The sequence below is a fragment of the Sapajus apella genome, unplaced genomic scaffold (genome assembly GCF_009761245.1).
Source record: "Sapajus apella isolate SASKATOON/1434 unplaced genomic scaffold, GSC_monkey_1.0 scaffold12, whole genome shotgun sequence".
Lineage (NCBI taxonomy): Eukaryota > Metazoa > Chordata > Mammalia > Primates > Cebidae > Sapajus > Sapajus apella.
Window position 1 is genome coordinate 2,986,000 of NW_022436952.1, and position 16,689 is coordinate 3,002,688.

The 16,689-nt window shown below is 40.6% G+C and overlaps 3 protein-coding genes across 3 annotated transcripts in view; 2 read left to right on the forward strand and 1 right to left on the reverse strand.

The window, feature by feature from the left end:
• Positions 1–1,242: 1,242 nt before the first annotated feature.
• LOC116552828 (keratin-associated protein 9-7) lies at positions 1,243–2,529 on the reverse strand. The gene is given in 2 exon segments (XM_032279716.1): positions 1,243–2,082; positions 2,146–2,529. Coding segments are annotated over 2 exon segments (849 nt in total). The 5' UTR covers positions 2,514–2,529; the 3' UTR covers positions 1,243–1,601.
• A 4,500-nt stretch (positions 2,530–7,029) lies between these two features.
• On the forward strand, positions 7,030–7,851 carry LOC116552834 (keratin-associated protein 4-1). The gene has a single exon (XM_032279721.1). The coding sequence runs from the start codon at positions 7,072–7,074 to the stop codon at positions 7,537–7,539; it is 468 nt and encodes a 155-aa protein (XP_032135612.1). The 5' UTR covers positions 7,030–7,071; the 3' UTR covers positions 7,540–7,851.
• Positions 7,852–11,404: 3,553 nt separating this feature from the next.
• LOC116552829 (keratin-associated protein 4-3-like) overlaps positions 11,405–16,689 on the forward strand; it is a 5,596-nt gene continuing 311 nt past the window's right edge. The window contains 1 exon segment of the mRNA XM_032279717.1: positions 11,405–11,845. Coding sequence (XP_032135608.1) covers positions 11,405–11,845 — 441 coding nt within the window.

A 16,689-nucleotide genomic window follows, 5' to 3' on the forward strand; every position in this document is an offset into this window, starting at 1 on the left:
TGCTCAACCATGACAGCAAAGAGGAGGTTCCTCTAGGTGAGGGTAGGGCCAGGAACACCCGTTGTGCTCACACTAGTTGTTGGTGACAGATTCTTCAGTGGTGGGTCATAATCCAGAGATGTAAAGCTCTTTCCATGGACTAGAACTCTTTTTAAAAATTTTGTTTATTTTTATTTTTTATTTTACTTGAAGTTCTGGGATACATGTGCAGAATATGCAGGTTTGTTACATAGGTATACATGTGCCATGGTGGTTTGCTGCACCTATCAACCCGTCGTCTAGGTTTTAAGCCTCACATGCATTATGGATTTGTCCTAATGTTCTACCTCTCCTTGTCCCCAACCCTTGACAGGCCCTGGTGTGTGATGTTCCCCTTACTGTGTCCATGTGTTCTCACTGTTCAACCCCCACTTATGAGTGAGAACATGCCATGTTTGGTTTTCTGCTCCTATGTTAGTTTACTGAGAATGATGACTTCCAGCTTCATCCATGTTCCTGCAAAGAACATGATCTCATTCTTTTTTATGGCTCCATAGTATTCCATGCATATGTGCCACATTTACAGTAATTACAGTATTCCTGTGTATGTGCCACATTTTCCCTGTCCAGTCTATCACTGATGGACATTTGGGTTGGCTCTAAGTCTTTGCTATTGTAAATTGTGCTGCAACAAGCATACATGTGGAGGTGTCTTTATAGTAGAATGGTTTATAATCCTTCTGGTATACACCCAGTAATGGGATTGCTGGATCAAATGGTATTTCTGGTTCTAGCTCTTTGAGGAACAGCCATACTATCTTCCACAGTGGTTAAACTAACTTACACTCTGACCAACAGTGTAAAAGCATTCCTAGAGTTCTTAAAGGTGTCTCTAATGGTAGTAGAGGGGGAGAGTATCTACTTCATAGATAGAAAAGTGTTTGCTTGAGAAGTGACTTAGAATGTCTTTCCTGCACTCAATCATCACTGTGGCATACCTCTGTAGAAAAATGTTTTAAAAAGCAAAAGATCAAAGGACCTGGTCATTGGACCTTCTGTTAATTGGTAGTTGTATGGCAAGTCATTTTCTCAGCACTAAAATATTTGCTCTGTCTAACTTGCAGGTCATTGTGAGACTTGAACGAGATAGTCAATATAAAGCAGAACTCAAAAGTAAGGCTTCATAAAGGAACTGCTGCAAACAAACAAATGAAACAAAATCATACCATCGAATGCAGGGTAATATAAATTTTATTAGGAAAGACTAGGTAGGGAGACAATTAAAAGCGATCACAAAAGAGTTTAGTAATCTGGCAGAAGTTACTAAATAAAATGCATATATCTAAAAGGATGATCATTATAGAGAGTTTTATATGCAGTCATAAGAATTTTTTTTAAGTTCCACAGGGGCAAAAGCTGATGATCACTTCCTGAGGCTGAGACCATGTATCCATGTCAATTAGGTGGAGCTGACTGACCACCATCTGGTACATTAATCCAGGGGAAATAAAGAAGAATAAAATTAAAGAAAAGTAGACTGTATACCTTCAGTAGAATCCCAAGCATGGTAGGAAGAAGATGGTCACAAAGTTCTGTGTCAGAATGTTGTTTCTCAGAAAAGCTTAGCTGGACTCATTGCAGATTTGGCTACAGCAGCTGGACCCACTGCAGGTTGGCTGGCAACAGGGTGTGCTGCAGCAGCTGGTCACACAGGATGGTTGGCAGCAGGTGGGCTGGCAGCAGGTGGTTCTACAAGTGGTTTGACAGCATGTTGGGTGGCAGCAAGACTGGCAGCAGTTGGACCCACAGGTGGGCTGGTAGCACCTGGACCCGCAGCAGGATGTGCTGCAGCAGGAAGGCTAGCAGCAGCTGGTCACACAGGTGGGCTGGCAGCAGGTGGTCACACAGGTGGGCTGGCAGCAGGGGGTGACACAGGTGGGCTGGCAGCAGGTGGTCCTGCAGCAGGTGTTTTGACAGCAAGTTGGGCAGCAGCAAGGCTGGCAGCAGCTGGACACACAGGTGGGCTGGCAGCAGGTGGTCCTGCAGCAGGTGGTCTCACAGCAGGCTGGGCGGCAGCAGGGCTGGCAGCAGCTGGATCCACAGCTCTGGTTTAGGCAACCAGGCAGGCAGACACACATGGGGTGGTAGCAGGTTCTCGTGCAGTACACAGGTGCACAGGAGCTGGTCTGGCCACAGCTGGACCCACAGCTGGTTTGGCCACAGCAGCTGGACCCGCAGCAGGTGGGCTGGCAGCAGGGTGTGCTGCAGCAGGAAGGCTGGCAACAGCTGGTCACACAGGTGGGCTGGCAGCAGCTGGTCACACAGGTGGGCTTCCAGCAGGTGGTCCTGCAGCAGGTGTTTTGACAACAAGTTGGACGGCAGCAAGGCTGGCAGCAGCTGGACACACAGCAGGAGGGCTGGCAGCAGGGTGTGCTGCTGCAGCTGGTCACACAGGTGGGCTCCCAGCAGGTGGTCCTGCAGCAGGTGGTCCTGCAGCACGTAGGCTGGCAGCAAGGGGAGCAGCAGCGGGTCATGGTGTCAGGGGTGGAGGGTGGGCTCCTGTTCAGAGGTGAGTTTCCCAGGATCTGATGACCTCCTCTAATCTGGATCTTTTATACACTGGTTCCCAAATTTGGGACCAATGAACAGAATTTTCCTTGTTATTATTTATGACATTATTTTTCATGACCTATAGGGAATTGCCCCGGGAGGAAGTGTTTTTTAAGTGTTATGAGTCTTCTGAAAATAAATTATTGTTCTACTTAACAATAGATAACCCATAAGAACTTATTTCCAGATGGGAGAGAGGTGATCAACATCAATAGCATCATTTAACTATAAAGTATATATTTTTATTTATTATTATTTTATTGTTATTTTAGAAACAAGGTTTTGCTCTGTCACTCAGGCTGGTGTGCAGTGGTATGATCATAGCTCATCGTGGCCTTGAACTCCTGGACTCAAGCGATTCTCCCACCTCAGCTTCCCAGAGTGATGAGATTACAGGAATGAGCCACTGTGCCTCCCCTGAACTGTCATTCTTTAAGACAGAGTACATTGACTGATCCCTGACAACTGACACTAACCTGAAGAGGCCAGAACGATTGTCACCACCTACTTTTTCTGTCCAGCACTAGAACATGTTGATTAAGTCAAGGTGACAAATGTAAACCATATTTTAAAATATTTTGAGTTACAATTTATATTTTATGAAATTTTTCATCTGTGTCACACAAACACAGATTCGGTGATGGTAATTCTAATAACAGCAACTCCACTTGGGTGTCCCATTCCCTGCAATGAGGGACTGGGCTCAATTGTAATTGACATAATCTTTTCCATGCTGAGCTCCATATCTGTTGATGGCCCTGAGTACAAACATACCTGGGTACATGATGTTTACATTTAGAGGTGAAAAGAAAAGTTTAAAAACAGTTAGTCTGACAACTAAAATATTTTGCTTTGAATCTGCAGTTTAAAAATACAAACACTATTTTGTGTTTTAAATGCAGGAACAAAAGGGACGAGAATGACTCCATCATGTGTATTAATGGGGAAAAGACAGAAAAAGTTGCATAATATTTTGGATGCTTAGCAATTTCCACATCTGGCTTATCTTTGGAAATAGTCTCTTATTTTCACTGGCAACAAAATGGTCTTTTGATACAACTTGATTTGTTCTGACTAAAATTGTGGCTAGGAATTTCTGCCATCTCTGCTGCTGAGGCAACCTGACCTTAGGTACAAAGGTGGACACAGGCCCTGTTTGCTGGTCCAGTATATGGGTAATGGCATTGCCAGTTCATCCTGTAAAGTGATCTGGTGCAGTTCATTGAGTCAAAATGAAGTTATAGTGAAGGAAGGGATGGTGCAGAGTATTTTTTGCTTGTGTCTCCATCCCGAGAATGGGTCTGGCACGTCGTAGGAACAAAAATATGGTTATTGAACGAAGAACTGTACATTTACTAGCCTTTTTTTTTTTTTTTTTTTTGTTGGAATCTTACATGCCTCACTCTGTTGCTCAGGCTGGAGTGCAGTGGCGTGATCTTGGTTCACTACAACCTCTGCCTCCTGGGTTCTAGCGATCCCCCTGCCTCAGCCTGCTGAGTGGCTGGGACTGCAAGCATGTGCCACTATTCCAGGCTAATTTTTTGTATTTTTAGTAGAGATGGGCTTTCACCATGTTGGCCAGGCTGGTCTCAAACTCCTGACCTCAGGTGATTCACCACCTGCCTCAGACTCCCAAAGTGCTGGGATTACAGGCATGAGCCACTGCATCAGCCCTAGCTTGAAAATTTGAACTAACAACCATTTGTAATAGAACTGGAGAATTAGGACATTGGTTTGGAAAAGAAACAGAACGAGTAATTCTATTGTGAACAAGTTAAATTGGAAGCCACGTGCCTTAAATATGTTTTAGCTTCTTAATAATTTGCAAGTGTGCTAAGGTCTGATTTTTTTGGTATTAATTTCCCACAGAAAATTAAATGGTTGGAACACAAAAGAATGACTTGTCCTATGCTCAGAATATCAAATAACACTCTGAAAAGAATACGAGAGAATGGATGAGATGATACTAAAACAAAAAAGGAAGAAAAATGGTGCCTTTAGGGATAACTAGCTGATTAAATGAAAATTATCTTTAAAAACCAAGGCTAACTGTCACAATGTCATGCTTCAGTCAGAATATCTGATAATTTCTCTTTAAGCAAGATAAACAATATCAAGAAAATAACCCAGGGCATGGTGATGGCAAGTCCTCAGCAGAGTAGAGAAGGAAGCTAGGAAGGAAGAAAGCTTATGAACTCTAGTACATTATGCTACTGAAAACCCACACCCAGAATCTCCACCGTTGTCAGCTCCTGCTGTGGCTCCTTCTGCTCCCACCAGAGGCATGGTTAAGACCTCTGCCAAGAGATCTGCTGCTGTTCCAGCTTCTGCCAGACCCCATGCTGCAGGACCACTTGCTGTGGCCACAGGTTCTGTGGGTTCAGTTGCTACCATCCAGTCTGAGCCAGACCACCAATCTCCTGTGGATCCTGGTGTTGAATTTCATTCCTGACCACCAGCCTGAGTCAACCACCATGTTGAAAACACAGTCCTTTTAAGGAGAAGGGGTATCTCTAAGCTGTCTTCCCTGCGTTCAGACAGAGAGGGCTAACTAAACAGACAAATGACCATAGAACCGTGGCTCAATTAGACCAGAATCCCAAGCCTATGATACCTGTACTTGCTTTGACCTTGATAGTGACTTCCTTATGATACATTATGTCCGCAAAAATATTAATATTCTTATTGTCATAGGCAGTTGGGCCACATTCAAACTAAGTACAAAAAAACCTATTATAAATAGACAAGAAAATGATAGAACCTCAATCATAGCAGACACTTTAACACACTATTTCAAAAACGGTCATTTGAAGAAGAAAAGTAAGGATATGGGGAATCTGAGTAAAATCATTATCTAGATGCAATGGATATTTTTATGCCATCTTATGCCTAATAAATTTAATTTTCATAATTTTCATATATACCCCCAAATAGTTATAAAATATGTCCATAAAAATATTCTAAATATGTTCTTGTATCCTTCCTTCCACCCCCTCTTCTGTCTTTCCTGAATAATTCAGACTAAATGGAAAGTGGGTGTCCACCTGGGATAGGTATGGCCTAAAGAAATAACATTTTAAATTTCTTTTTAAAAAATTAACATAAGCTTGAACTTATAGAAAAATTGCAAGAATAGGTCAAAGAGGTTTTTTCTTTATGATAAAAAGAAAGTGATGCTTCACGGCCTCTAGGCACTAGTGTGTGTTTCCTCCATCAAAGGCTTTCCCCTCCATAACCGCAACAGAATTTAAAATCAGGCTTTCACTCTTGCAAACAATTTTGCAAAGAATATCCTTGAACTTATATCTTGGAGCATATGTATAGGTGCATCTGTGGGATACATTTCAAGAAGTGAAACTGCTCAATCAAAACACATGCCCATTTCAAAATATGGTAAATTAATTTAAGATACTGTTACATTTAAGATTCCGTTAATTACTATCTAAAGAAGTTGCCTCAACTTAGATCCTTGCCAAATGTGTATTAAAATGTCAATTTCCTTAGACTTTCACTAATTTATTAAAGTTTTTAAACTTAAATATTTTACATTTGTCATTACAAATGCAAGTATTCACTGCCATATCCCCAGAGCATACAGTAGAACCTGGCACACTGTAGGTATTCAGTAGATGGTTTGATTAATGAATAAATTGTTCAATTAAAATGCTTAAATTATGAGTGAGGCTAAGTATCTTTCAAAAGCTCAAAATGCATTTAAATTTCTTTTTTTAGTGAAATGATTATTCATATCTTTTACTCAATTTTCTGTTTGGTTGTTAGCTTTTTCTCATTGGGTTGTAAGAGGTATTCATGCATTAAGAAAATTAGCTCATTTATTTTTAGATTGGCTAAGATGTTATTATTTGTTTCCAATTTGCTTTTTAGCCTTCTTCTTTTTCAATCAGGCATTTAAATTTTTTTCTGTTGTAATTTTTTTCAATCCCTTTCTTCATTGTCATTAAGTCTTTCTGTATTGAAATCCACTCCACTTCTAATATTTTAAGACAATTTCTACTGTTTTCTTCTAGTAGTTTCACAGTTTCTTTTTCTCAGAAGAATCTTTAGGAAACAAGAAACATCATTTGAGGACTGGTGTGAGACACGAAGTTTTCAGGATGACACGCAGAATGCTGAGTTCCAAGTGACAGCCTGTCACCTGACAATCGACTGGATGAGTAAGATGACAAGTCTTTGAAATTAGATGACACATATAAGAAGATGAGGGAGGAGGAAAGACTGGATTGGCTAAACCCTAACACAGAGAAACAATTAAAGTACGTTCTTTTTATACAGATTTTCCCCACAATTAACTAACTTGATAATTGTATATCTATTAAGATAAACAATAACAAGGAAATAGCTTTTACGTTGTGACATCAGTCCCTCCACTGAGTATAAAAGCGGACATGGGATAAGGGGACTCCCACATTTGGAAAACTTACCATCTTGGAAACCTACCCAGAACCTCCACCCTCTGACACCATGGTTAGCTCTTGGGGCTCTTTCTGCTCTGACCAGGGCTGTGATCAAGGCCTCTGTCAAGAGACCTGCTGCTGCCCCAGCTGCTGCCAGACCACCTGCTGCCGCCCATCCTGCTCTCAGACTACCTGCTGCCAGACCACTTGCTGTCGCCCCAGCTGTGGTGTGTCCAGCTGCTGCCGCCCAGTCTGCTGTCAGACCACTTGCTGTCGCCCCAGCTGCTGCCGCCCAGTCTGCTGTCAGACCACCTGCCTCCCCAGCTGTGGTGTGTCCAGCTGCTGCCGTCCACTCTGCTGTCAGACCACCTGCCGCCCCAGCTGTGGTGTGTCCAGCTGCTGCCGTCCACTCTGCTGCCAGACCACCTGCCGCCCCAGCTGTGGTGTGTCCAGCTGCTGCCGCCCAGTCTGCTGTCAGACCACCTGTTGCCGTACAACTTGCTGCCACCCCAGCTCCTGTGGGTCCTCCTGTTGAACCTCATATTGGACTATCAACCATGAGCCAGCTACCATCATATCAATATGAAAGTGTCATTCATACTGACTTGTCCGAGTGCCAAATGGCCATCATCTTTATTATCTTGTTATCCCACTAAGCAAGTGATGAAAGGGCATCTATCTACATTTAACACCACTCATTTTTCCTGTGGGTCTCTTTCTAGCATTCAGACCTCAAATGCATGATGCAGTGAGACTAAACCTCTGAGTCTCTGACTGTTACACTTGCTTTGACCTTCAAAATTACATGTTAACTGTTCTTCAATAAATGTTCTCTTAATATCAGAAATTATTTTCTCTTTTTTCAATTATTTTTGAGAATTGGTTGTCATTTTATTTTTCAGCATTATTTCTCTCAAGACAAAGACAAGTTTCAGTTTCTATGGCTAGGAAGGAAAACTGATTTTGTAAATATAATCTAATGCCTGTATTATAGAAAAGACTATTAATTTTAAGAAGTAAGATAACTCACTGTATTTAACTAATGAAAATTTCTTATTCAATCAATAAAACGATTGATCACCTGTCATGTTAATTGCACTGTTGGGCTCTGGAGATCACATCAAGATTTGTGAGGCCGCAGATCATATAATTATACCTACACTAATACCTAAAGTTAAATGCTACCTCAAGGCTTTATTATTCTGGAATCTTATCATCCCCATTACTCCTGGAAAGCTTAGTTCTGTAACAAAACTTACTATCACAAATTTTGCCTTTATGAAACAGACACTACTAAATTTCTCATTGATGCTGGTGACTCTCTTACCTGCTCATTCCTTACTGCCTTAGTAAATAGAGTATCTCCAAGGCTCACCCTGGAAACACAGTCAGCTGCTTGGCCTTAAGACCAGAGCTATTTTAGTACTTCCACTTCTCTGTGTCTTTTGATCTCTTCTTCTTCCATGGGCTGTTACCAGAGAAATCTATACTAGTTATCTACTGTTGCCTTATATTATCGCTTCACAACTTAGCAGCTTAAAACAACACACATTATCTCACAGTTTCTTTGGATCAAGAATTCAGGCATGCCTTACCTATGTTTTCTACCTCATAGTGTTTTCCAAGGCTGTAATCAAGGGGTCCGCTGTCACTAGAGTCTCATCTAAAGCCTCAACTAAGAAGTATCTGCATCCAGGCTCACGTATGTGGTTGTTGACAGGATTCAGCTCCCAAGGACCATTGGAAGGATCCTCGGTTCCTTGTAGGCCGTTGGATGGAGGCTGTCTTCAAGTTGTTCCCACATGGATCTCTGTCTCTCATAGCAGCTGGCTTCATCAAACGCAATGAGAGACAGCATGAGAGCAAAGCGGAGTTGGCCAACAAGAAGAAAGTGACAATCTTTTGTACAATAACTTAATCATTCAATGTACCATATGCCATTGGCTAGAAGTAAGTTACTCAAAGTGTTGAAATTACGTAAGACCATCAACACCAGGATGTGGAAATAATGGGGCTAGCTTAGAGGCTGCTGCCCCAGCTCTTGCACAATATTGAGCAAGATAATCAAAACACAAAATACACGTAGTATGAATCCATTTATATTAAATTTTAAAATGTGGGAAAATATACTGTATTTTTAGGGATGCATGTCTAGGTTGAAAAACTATAAAAAATACAGTAGAAAGATTTATAATCAGAATAGTGATTACCTCTAGAATAGAGGGAGGGAAGGAGATACAGTCAAGAAAAGACATACAGGAGCACGTCTTATTTGATGACAAGATTCTACTTCTTGATGAAGGCTTTGGGTACATACATGCTTGCTTAATAACTTTAAATTAATATATGTATTTTATTCATTTCTAGTATATATGTGTTTTTCATTTAAAACGTTTTTTAAAATTTAAGTGAACTGAAATACTTATCCTGTTTAAAAGTCATGATTAGATGAAGCAGTGATTAAAGATAGTTTAGAACAAGGAGATATTTCATGAATGGCATATGGGTATTTATATTATTTTAAATATTATATTTTAATATTATATTAAATATTGCTCTAATTACAAATACCACTTCATACCAAGTCTCTAAAAAAGACTCACAGCTCCACATGGCTGGGGAGGCCTCATAATCATGGCAGAAGGTAAAGGAGGAGCAAAGGCACCTCTTACATGGCAGAAGGCAAAAGAGCAGGTGCAAGGGAACTGGTCTTTATAAAACCATCAGATCTCATGAGACCTCCTCACTATCATGAGAACAGCATGGGAAAAACAAGCCCCCATGATTCAATTACCTCCTGCCAGGTCCCTCCCATGACACTACGACACCATGACACATGGGGAGTATGGGAGCTACAATTCAAGATGAGATTTGGGTGGGGACACAGCCAAATGATATAATTCTCTATCTTGATAGCTATGGGAGTTACATGGATGTATCCATTTAAAAAACTCATCAAATAGTACATTTAGGATTTGTTCATTTTAGTGTATGTAAATTTTATATCATAAAAATAGATACAAACTAAATTAAAATATTTATGAATAAATCCACAAAATTGTCATGTTTGATAATTTGCTCTGAGTCTTTAATTAAACTATGATGAGCTCCTTTGATGTTACTTTACCACAGTATAATACAGTTTGTGTGTGTGTGTGTGTGTATGTGTGTGTGTGTTCCTTCCTGTAAACCATGAACTCCCCTGAAGGAAATCAAATTTGTTATCCCAATGGCTGGCAACTTGAATCTCTCAGATTATCCATTTAACATCTCTTTTCTATAAACAAAGCAGGACCTGGAGCCAGGTGCTTCTGTAAATCTTGAATGAACAGAATAAAGCAGGAGGTGTCTGTGTGTGGTCACTGAACCCTCAAGTAGGCCTCATAAACTGTGTTTTGACAAGCCCTCCAGATGACTCTGAGGCATGCCTGAGTTTGTCCACTACTAATTAGAGGATAAGGCAAAATCTTCATTCAGTAAGCTGGAATTTGCTCAAGTCTTCCAACATTTCAGACTGATCGAAAAAAATGAGTTTTGTAATTTCCCAGCACTGGAACTCAGTTCTGATACCATGCCAGTTCTGATCATTCAATATTTTTGCTGTAATGAAGAATATTCAAAATTTAAAATGAAAGGAGGAATAAAAATGAGGTTATGTCTTCTAGAGTCCAAGAGACCAGCTGGAGAGATGTGACAGAAACTTGTAAGACGCCAAGTAGGAACTTAAGAAACTGTGACCTTTTAGTAACACCAGCTATCCAGATAAATAGCCTACCAGGATTTAAGGATATAGGACAGGACCCAAAGCTTGAAACACCCAGGGAAACCCCTTCCGGTGTAGAGGCTGTCAAGGTCAAATAGAGGAAGAGCTCTCTCTTTCCTCATTGCTCAGAATGACACACAAAATAGGACCTTTTCTTCTTGTCCCAGGCCGGATGCCACACTGAGCACAGGGGCTTTCCTCTCCCTTGGTCATTGGAAGAAATGCATAATTGGTAGTGTAACTGACTAAATCTCATTCTGGTAGGGGGTACAGGAAAAGAGAGTAAGAAATGTAATTCCAAATGCAAAGTATCACCTGATTGACCTGTGCAGAAGAAGAGGAAGATAATTTGGTTTAGAATATGCTATCAAGGTGAGAATCAAGGAAAAGTAGATGGTATAGATCTTGTTACATCTGGACAAGAGTATTTTCTTCCCAGTGATTTAAAACCATTAAATGGACAAATATTATTTTGTAGTCTGATAATTATTTAGCAATTAAAGAAATAAAAACAAGAAAAAGATAGTGACAACAGGAAACTGGGGCAGTATATAAGAGGCTGTAGCTCAAGGAGACTTCTAAACTCCAGAACCCCATTCTCCTGGAAACCCACCCAGAACCTCCACCCTCTGACGCCATGGTCAGCTCCTGTTGTGGCTCTGTCTGCTCTGACCAGAGCTGTGGTCGAGGTCTCTGCCAGGAGAGCTGCTGCTGCCCCTGCTGCTGCCAGACCACCTGCTGCCGCCAGACCACCTGCTGCCGCCCCAGCTGCTACATCTCCAGCTGCTGCAGGCCTTCCTCCTGTATCTCCAGCTGCTGCAAGCCTTCCTGCTGTATCTCCAGCTGCTACAGACCCAGTTGTTGCCAGACCACCTGCTGCAGGACCACGTGCTGCCGCCCCAGCTGCTGCAGGCCCCAGTGCTGTCAGCCCTCCTGCTGCCACCCGGCTTGCTGCATTTCTAGCTGCTATCCTTCCAGCTGCTGTGTGTCCAGCTGCTGCCGCCTCTCCTGTTGCCAGACCACCTGCTGTAGAACAACCTGCTTCCGCCCCATCTGTTGTGGCAATTCTTGCTGCTGAGTGACTTGCTCAGGATTTGTGCACCTTCTTGCTCTTATCCTTCAGTTCAGACAGAGAGCATTGATTCAGAGAACATGTAGACTTTCTGATGTCATGAAAACAGAGGCATGGACTGATTTGGAAAAGCCTAGTCTCTTTGTTAGTATTTATTCTCTTTTATAGAAGCTTTCTGTTACTATTGAATCTGAATTTACAGTCAAATTCCATATTATATGTTTTAGAATTCTTTATTCTAATTCAATATACCTAAGTCTTCAAATGGTACTCTTCTAGATGCTTCTTCCTAGTGTTTTTCTATGGAATCAATTTTCATGTGCAGTTGTTTGATGTTCCTCAATAAAACTTCATAATGTTCAAAAGCACCAAAATGCTCATCTCTTTTCATTTGTTATTAATATAATGGTATATGTGTATTTCTGTCCCTTTTTCTGCACAAAACAGGAGTACATGTTGTCAAACACCCTCATAATTAAAACATTCAATTGGCATTCTCCAGTGAGATTTTATCCAAGCCAGAATTCAGTCTCATAATAGAAATGGGAGAAGAATTTAAGAGACATTTTTGGACCTAACACATATAACGTGAAAGCTGTGGAATGTAACTGTCAGCACGAGTCTTCAATAAACTACATTCCATGATGTGATTTAAACTGATTTAAGTAGAAGCAACTCAGTGTAGAGTATATTCTGTGGATGTGAGAATTATAGAGAGTTGAGACTGAATTCTCACTGTACTGCATACCAACTATGATCTTAGGCATGGTATTTAAACTCTGTCAACCTAGGATTACTTTTCTCTTACGAAAGGATCATAATAACTCAAAAACACATGAAGGTTGTCATAAAATGTCAATGAGATAAAAGTACCTGATTGACAAATAAAAGCATGCTCTCTTTTACTTCCAATTAGCCTCTGTTGTATTTTTTTTTTACTCTTTGTTTTGAAATAACTACAGATTAACATGAATGGAATAAGACAAAGTTCCCTGTACCCTTCACCCAGGTCCCCCCAGTGGTCACTTCTCATAGAACCATAGTATGTGTCAAATCCCCAAATCTGACATTGGTACTAAGTTCTAATAACAAGCATGGTGACTATAGTTAATAACATTGTATTGAGAACTTGAAATTTTCTGGAAAAGTAGATCTTATTGTTCTCACGACACACACAGAAAAAATAATAACTATGTGAGGTAATAAGGTATTAACTTCGTTGTGATAATCATCTCACAATACATACATATCAAGTCATCATGTTGCACACTTGATATATACCAAATTTTATTTGCCAAATGCCTCAATAAAACAGGAAAAATGAAAGTGCTAAAGTACTAGAAGAAATCATGAGAAATTTCTAAACATAATGCAAACTTATGTGAAGAAAAACACACATGCTCATCTTAAAAAGAAAAAAAAAATAGCCAATTAATGTAAATAAAAGTTATCTCTACTGGTAGGCACCAGTCATCAGAGTTCCTCAAGGGTGTGATTCTTTTTTGAAAATACAAGATCTCAGGGAAATCTTAGAGTCATTCTCAAATACCATAAAAGGGCTCACCAGAGTTTTAACCCTGTAACAGCTCAGAAACTGCTTCTGTTCACATTGACTGAGGAAAACGGCTCAGGACTACAATACGATGCTGTGTCTGGGCACATCACAGCCAGTGTAGGCTCAGAACCCCAGCCAGTGCTCCGAGCAGTGGTCCACTCACAGAGCCCAGATTGTTATCATCCTGGTTATGCAAGCCTGGAAATCAGGACCAAGGCAGTAGTAGAAACTGGTTAGCAATATACAGCAGTAGAAAATGGTTAGCAATATAACAGCATCATATTCCACTTGTTAGACTTACATGTACCTGAGTGCAGAGAGGGAAGCTCAAAGCAATTTCATCCAATTCCCTGTGTCTGGTTCTTGCATGTGCCTCAGTCAGCAACAACAGCTCACATGGAAGGCCCTCCCCCGATTATCTCTAGAGGCAGCCCATTTCATAGAGCACCTTCTCATGGTGAGTCAGATTTTGTTTCTTCTTAGGAGCATCCTGTCTCCCTAGACTATATCAGCCCATGGTAGCTTTCTGGGCAAACCCAATCTCACACAGAGCCCCTTTAAGCTGCACTGCCATTGCTTTGCTCCAGTTTTCTCCTTTTTAGGTTAAATCTCCAAATTGTTTTCATTCGTTCCTCACAGATCATAATGTCACTCTCAGAGCAACGTTACTTTTCATAAACTCCAATTTATCTGTATCCTTCTAGCCTGGTTTGAAATGCATTTTCCAGGTGTGTTCTGAATACCCTGTTAGGATTAGAAATGCCTCATCTGCCTTAGTAAATGTCCCACTTTTATGAATGTTTCAAGTTTGCATGCAGGAGTTAACACAGGGTTAGTGGCAGTAAGTGGTTGACAGTAAGTGTGAATTAATACTGAGGTTAGTAGAGTGTGCGGCACCTAGTAGTCTTCATCATAAACTGCTTCAAGCTCTTATACACATACAGTGGCTGTTTCTAGACCAGAAGTTCTCAACCTGTCTTTCTACTGCGTGCCTGGAGTAATAGGGTTCATTGTGGTGGTCCAGGTTGAGTACTGCATATCTGAAATGCTTGGCACCAGAAGTGTTTCAAATTTCATGTTTTTTCAGAGTTGGAATATTTACATTATACTTGCTGAGCATGCCTAATGCAAAAACCTGAAATCCTAAATGCCCTATTGGGCGTTTTCTTTGAACATCATGTAGGTACTCAAAAAGTTTTGGGCTTTGGAGCATTTCAGATTTCGAATTTTCAGATAAGATGTCCTCAACCTGTAATATTTTATCTGGTGAAGGGGTGCTAATAGTTGACACAATCTTAGAGTGTGTGCGTTGTTAAATAAATACTCCCAATAAATGTAGATATATTTACTCCTCCCCAATCTTGTTTACCATGGTGCATTAATAACCACTCAATTGATCTACATTTGGTTCTGATATTTCATCTTGTTAGGTTTGATCCCTTGTAAGAGTATTTCTGTAGCTTCCGGAACCATGATTCTGCCATTTGGCATACTCACTCTTTCTTACCTTCATGGCCCCCAAATATTTTGAGAAGCATGTTTTATGGAAAGACCCTCACTCAGAAGAGTTGAGGTGTCCATAGCTATCCTCAGAGAGACCAGTCCAAACAGGAATTGCTAACACAAGAGCATCCTAAAGTGGAGGGTGACACATAATTGGAAGAATGTGGCACAAAGGAAGTTTGGGCCCCCATCCTTGGGTTTCCTTAACACCCAGGTTTGGAGGACTGTGCGTGCGTGTGTGTGTGTATGTGTGTGTGTGTGTGTGTTTGTGTGTGTGTGTGTGTGTAATATTCCTAAGGTAAAGGGCCTTAGGAAATAAAGGTAAATACATATATATATACATATAAAATATATATTCCTGAATATGTTATTATATATATTATATATTTATACATATTATTAAATACAAATATATATAAGGAATATATATTAGGAATATGTATTATACATATTCATAAATATATAAATATATATATTCCTATATTACCGATATATAAAGTAAAGTACTATGTGTATATATATGGCCCCAAACCTGTATATGTGTGTGTGTATGTGTGTGTGTGTATGTGGGTATACTTATATATGGTGTATATAGATATGTGTGTGTGGGGATATGTGTGTATATATGTGTGTGTGTGTGTGTGTGTGTATATTTATATATGGTGTGTATATTTATATATGGTGTATATATATATGTGTGTGTATGTGTGTATATTTATATATGGTGTATATGTGTCTGTATATTATATACAGTGTGTGTATATATACATATGGCAAGGACACTGGGCCCTTTACCTCAGGTTAGCAAGTAAACCTTAGAAATAGAGGCGATGACTCAACGTGCCTGTTAAAGTCAGTGAGACAGGAAAGAAAAGTCAAAAGGAAAATCAGCCCCTAGGGGCAGAGAGCTGAGAGACCTGAACCCTTTAGTATAGCTCTGTAGCCAATTTCCCTTAAAGTCCCTGAAACTGAGTTTTGGAGTGTTGTTTCTCAAGAAAAAGAAGCATCAATAATTAATGACTTAGATGTCCACCTTAAAACAATTCTCCTTTCCCCATCAGAAAATCTAGACAATCGGTTATGATTCATTGTATGGAAGAGGGCAAAGAATATATCCTAATAGTATTTGTGTTTTCATGCCACTGGTCACCTGTTTCACATTCAAACCTTCATTGCCCACTGGATCCATAACAAACATGCCATGAAATTAAAGCACAGCTTTCTCCTCCTGAGTTACCAAAAGAAAATTATGGGCCTAGAAGAATCAAAATCACCCAAGGTCAAACATAATGTATTAAGGAAAATGAGGTTGCAGCACATGGTATTTACAAGCAGATGTCACATGGCAGCTCCAGGAGGAAGCTACAGCAAGAGACATGCAAGAGGTTGTTCAAGAAGAGCTGACCTGAGGAATCATAATCTACCAGGGGAAGGAAATAATGCTTTCCTCCATGTTGACAAATTTAACCAGAAAAACAAACCATTTGACTAATTTGATAATTAACTACTTATCAGGACAAACAATAGCAAGGAAAGAGTGCTGCATCTGATGACACTGGCCCTTAGCAGGGTATAAAAGAGGATCTGGGGGCAAGGAGACTTCCAAACCTTCCAAACCCTCCTTCCTGGAAACCCATCCAGAACCTCCACCCTCTGACACCATGGTCAACTCCTGTTGTGGCTCTGTCTGCTCTGACCAGGGCTGTGGCCTGGAGAACTGCTGCCATCCCAGCTGCTGCCAGACCACCTGCTGCAGGACCACCTGCTGCCGCCCCAGCTGCTGTGTGTCCAG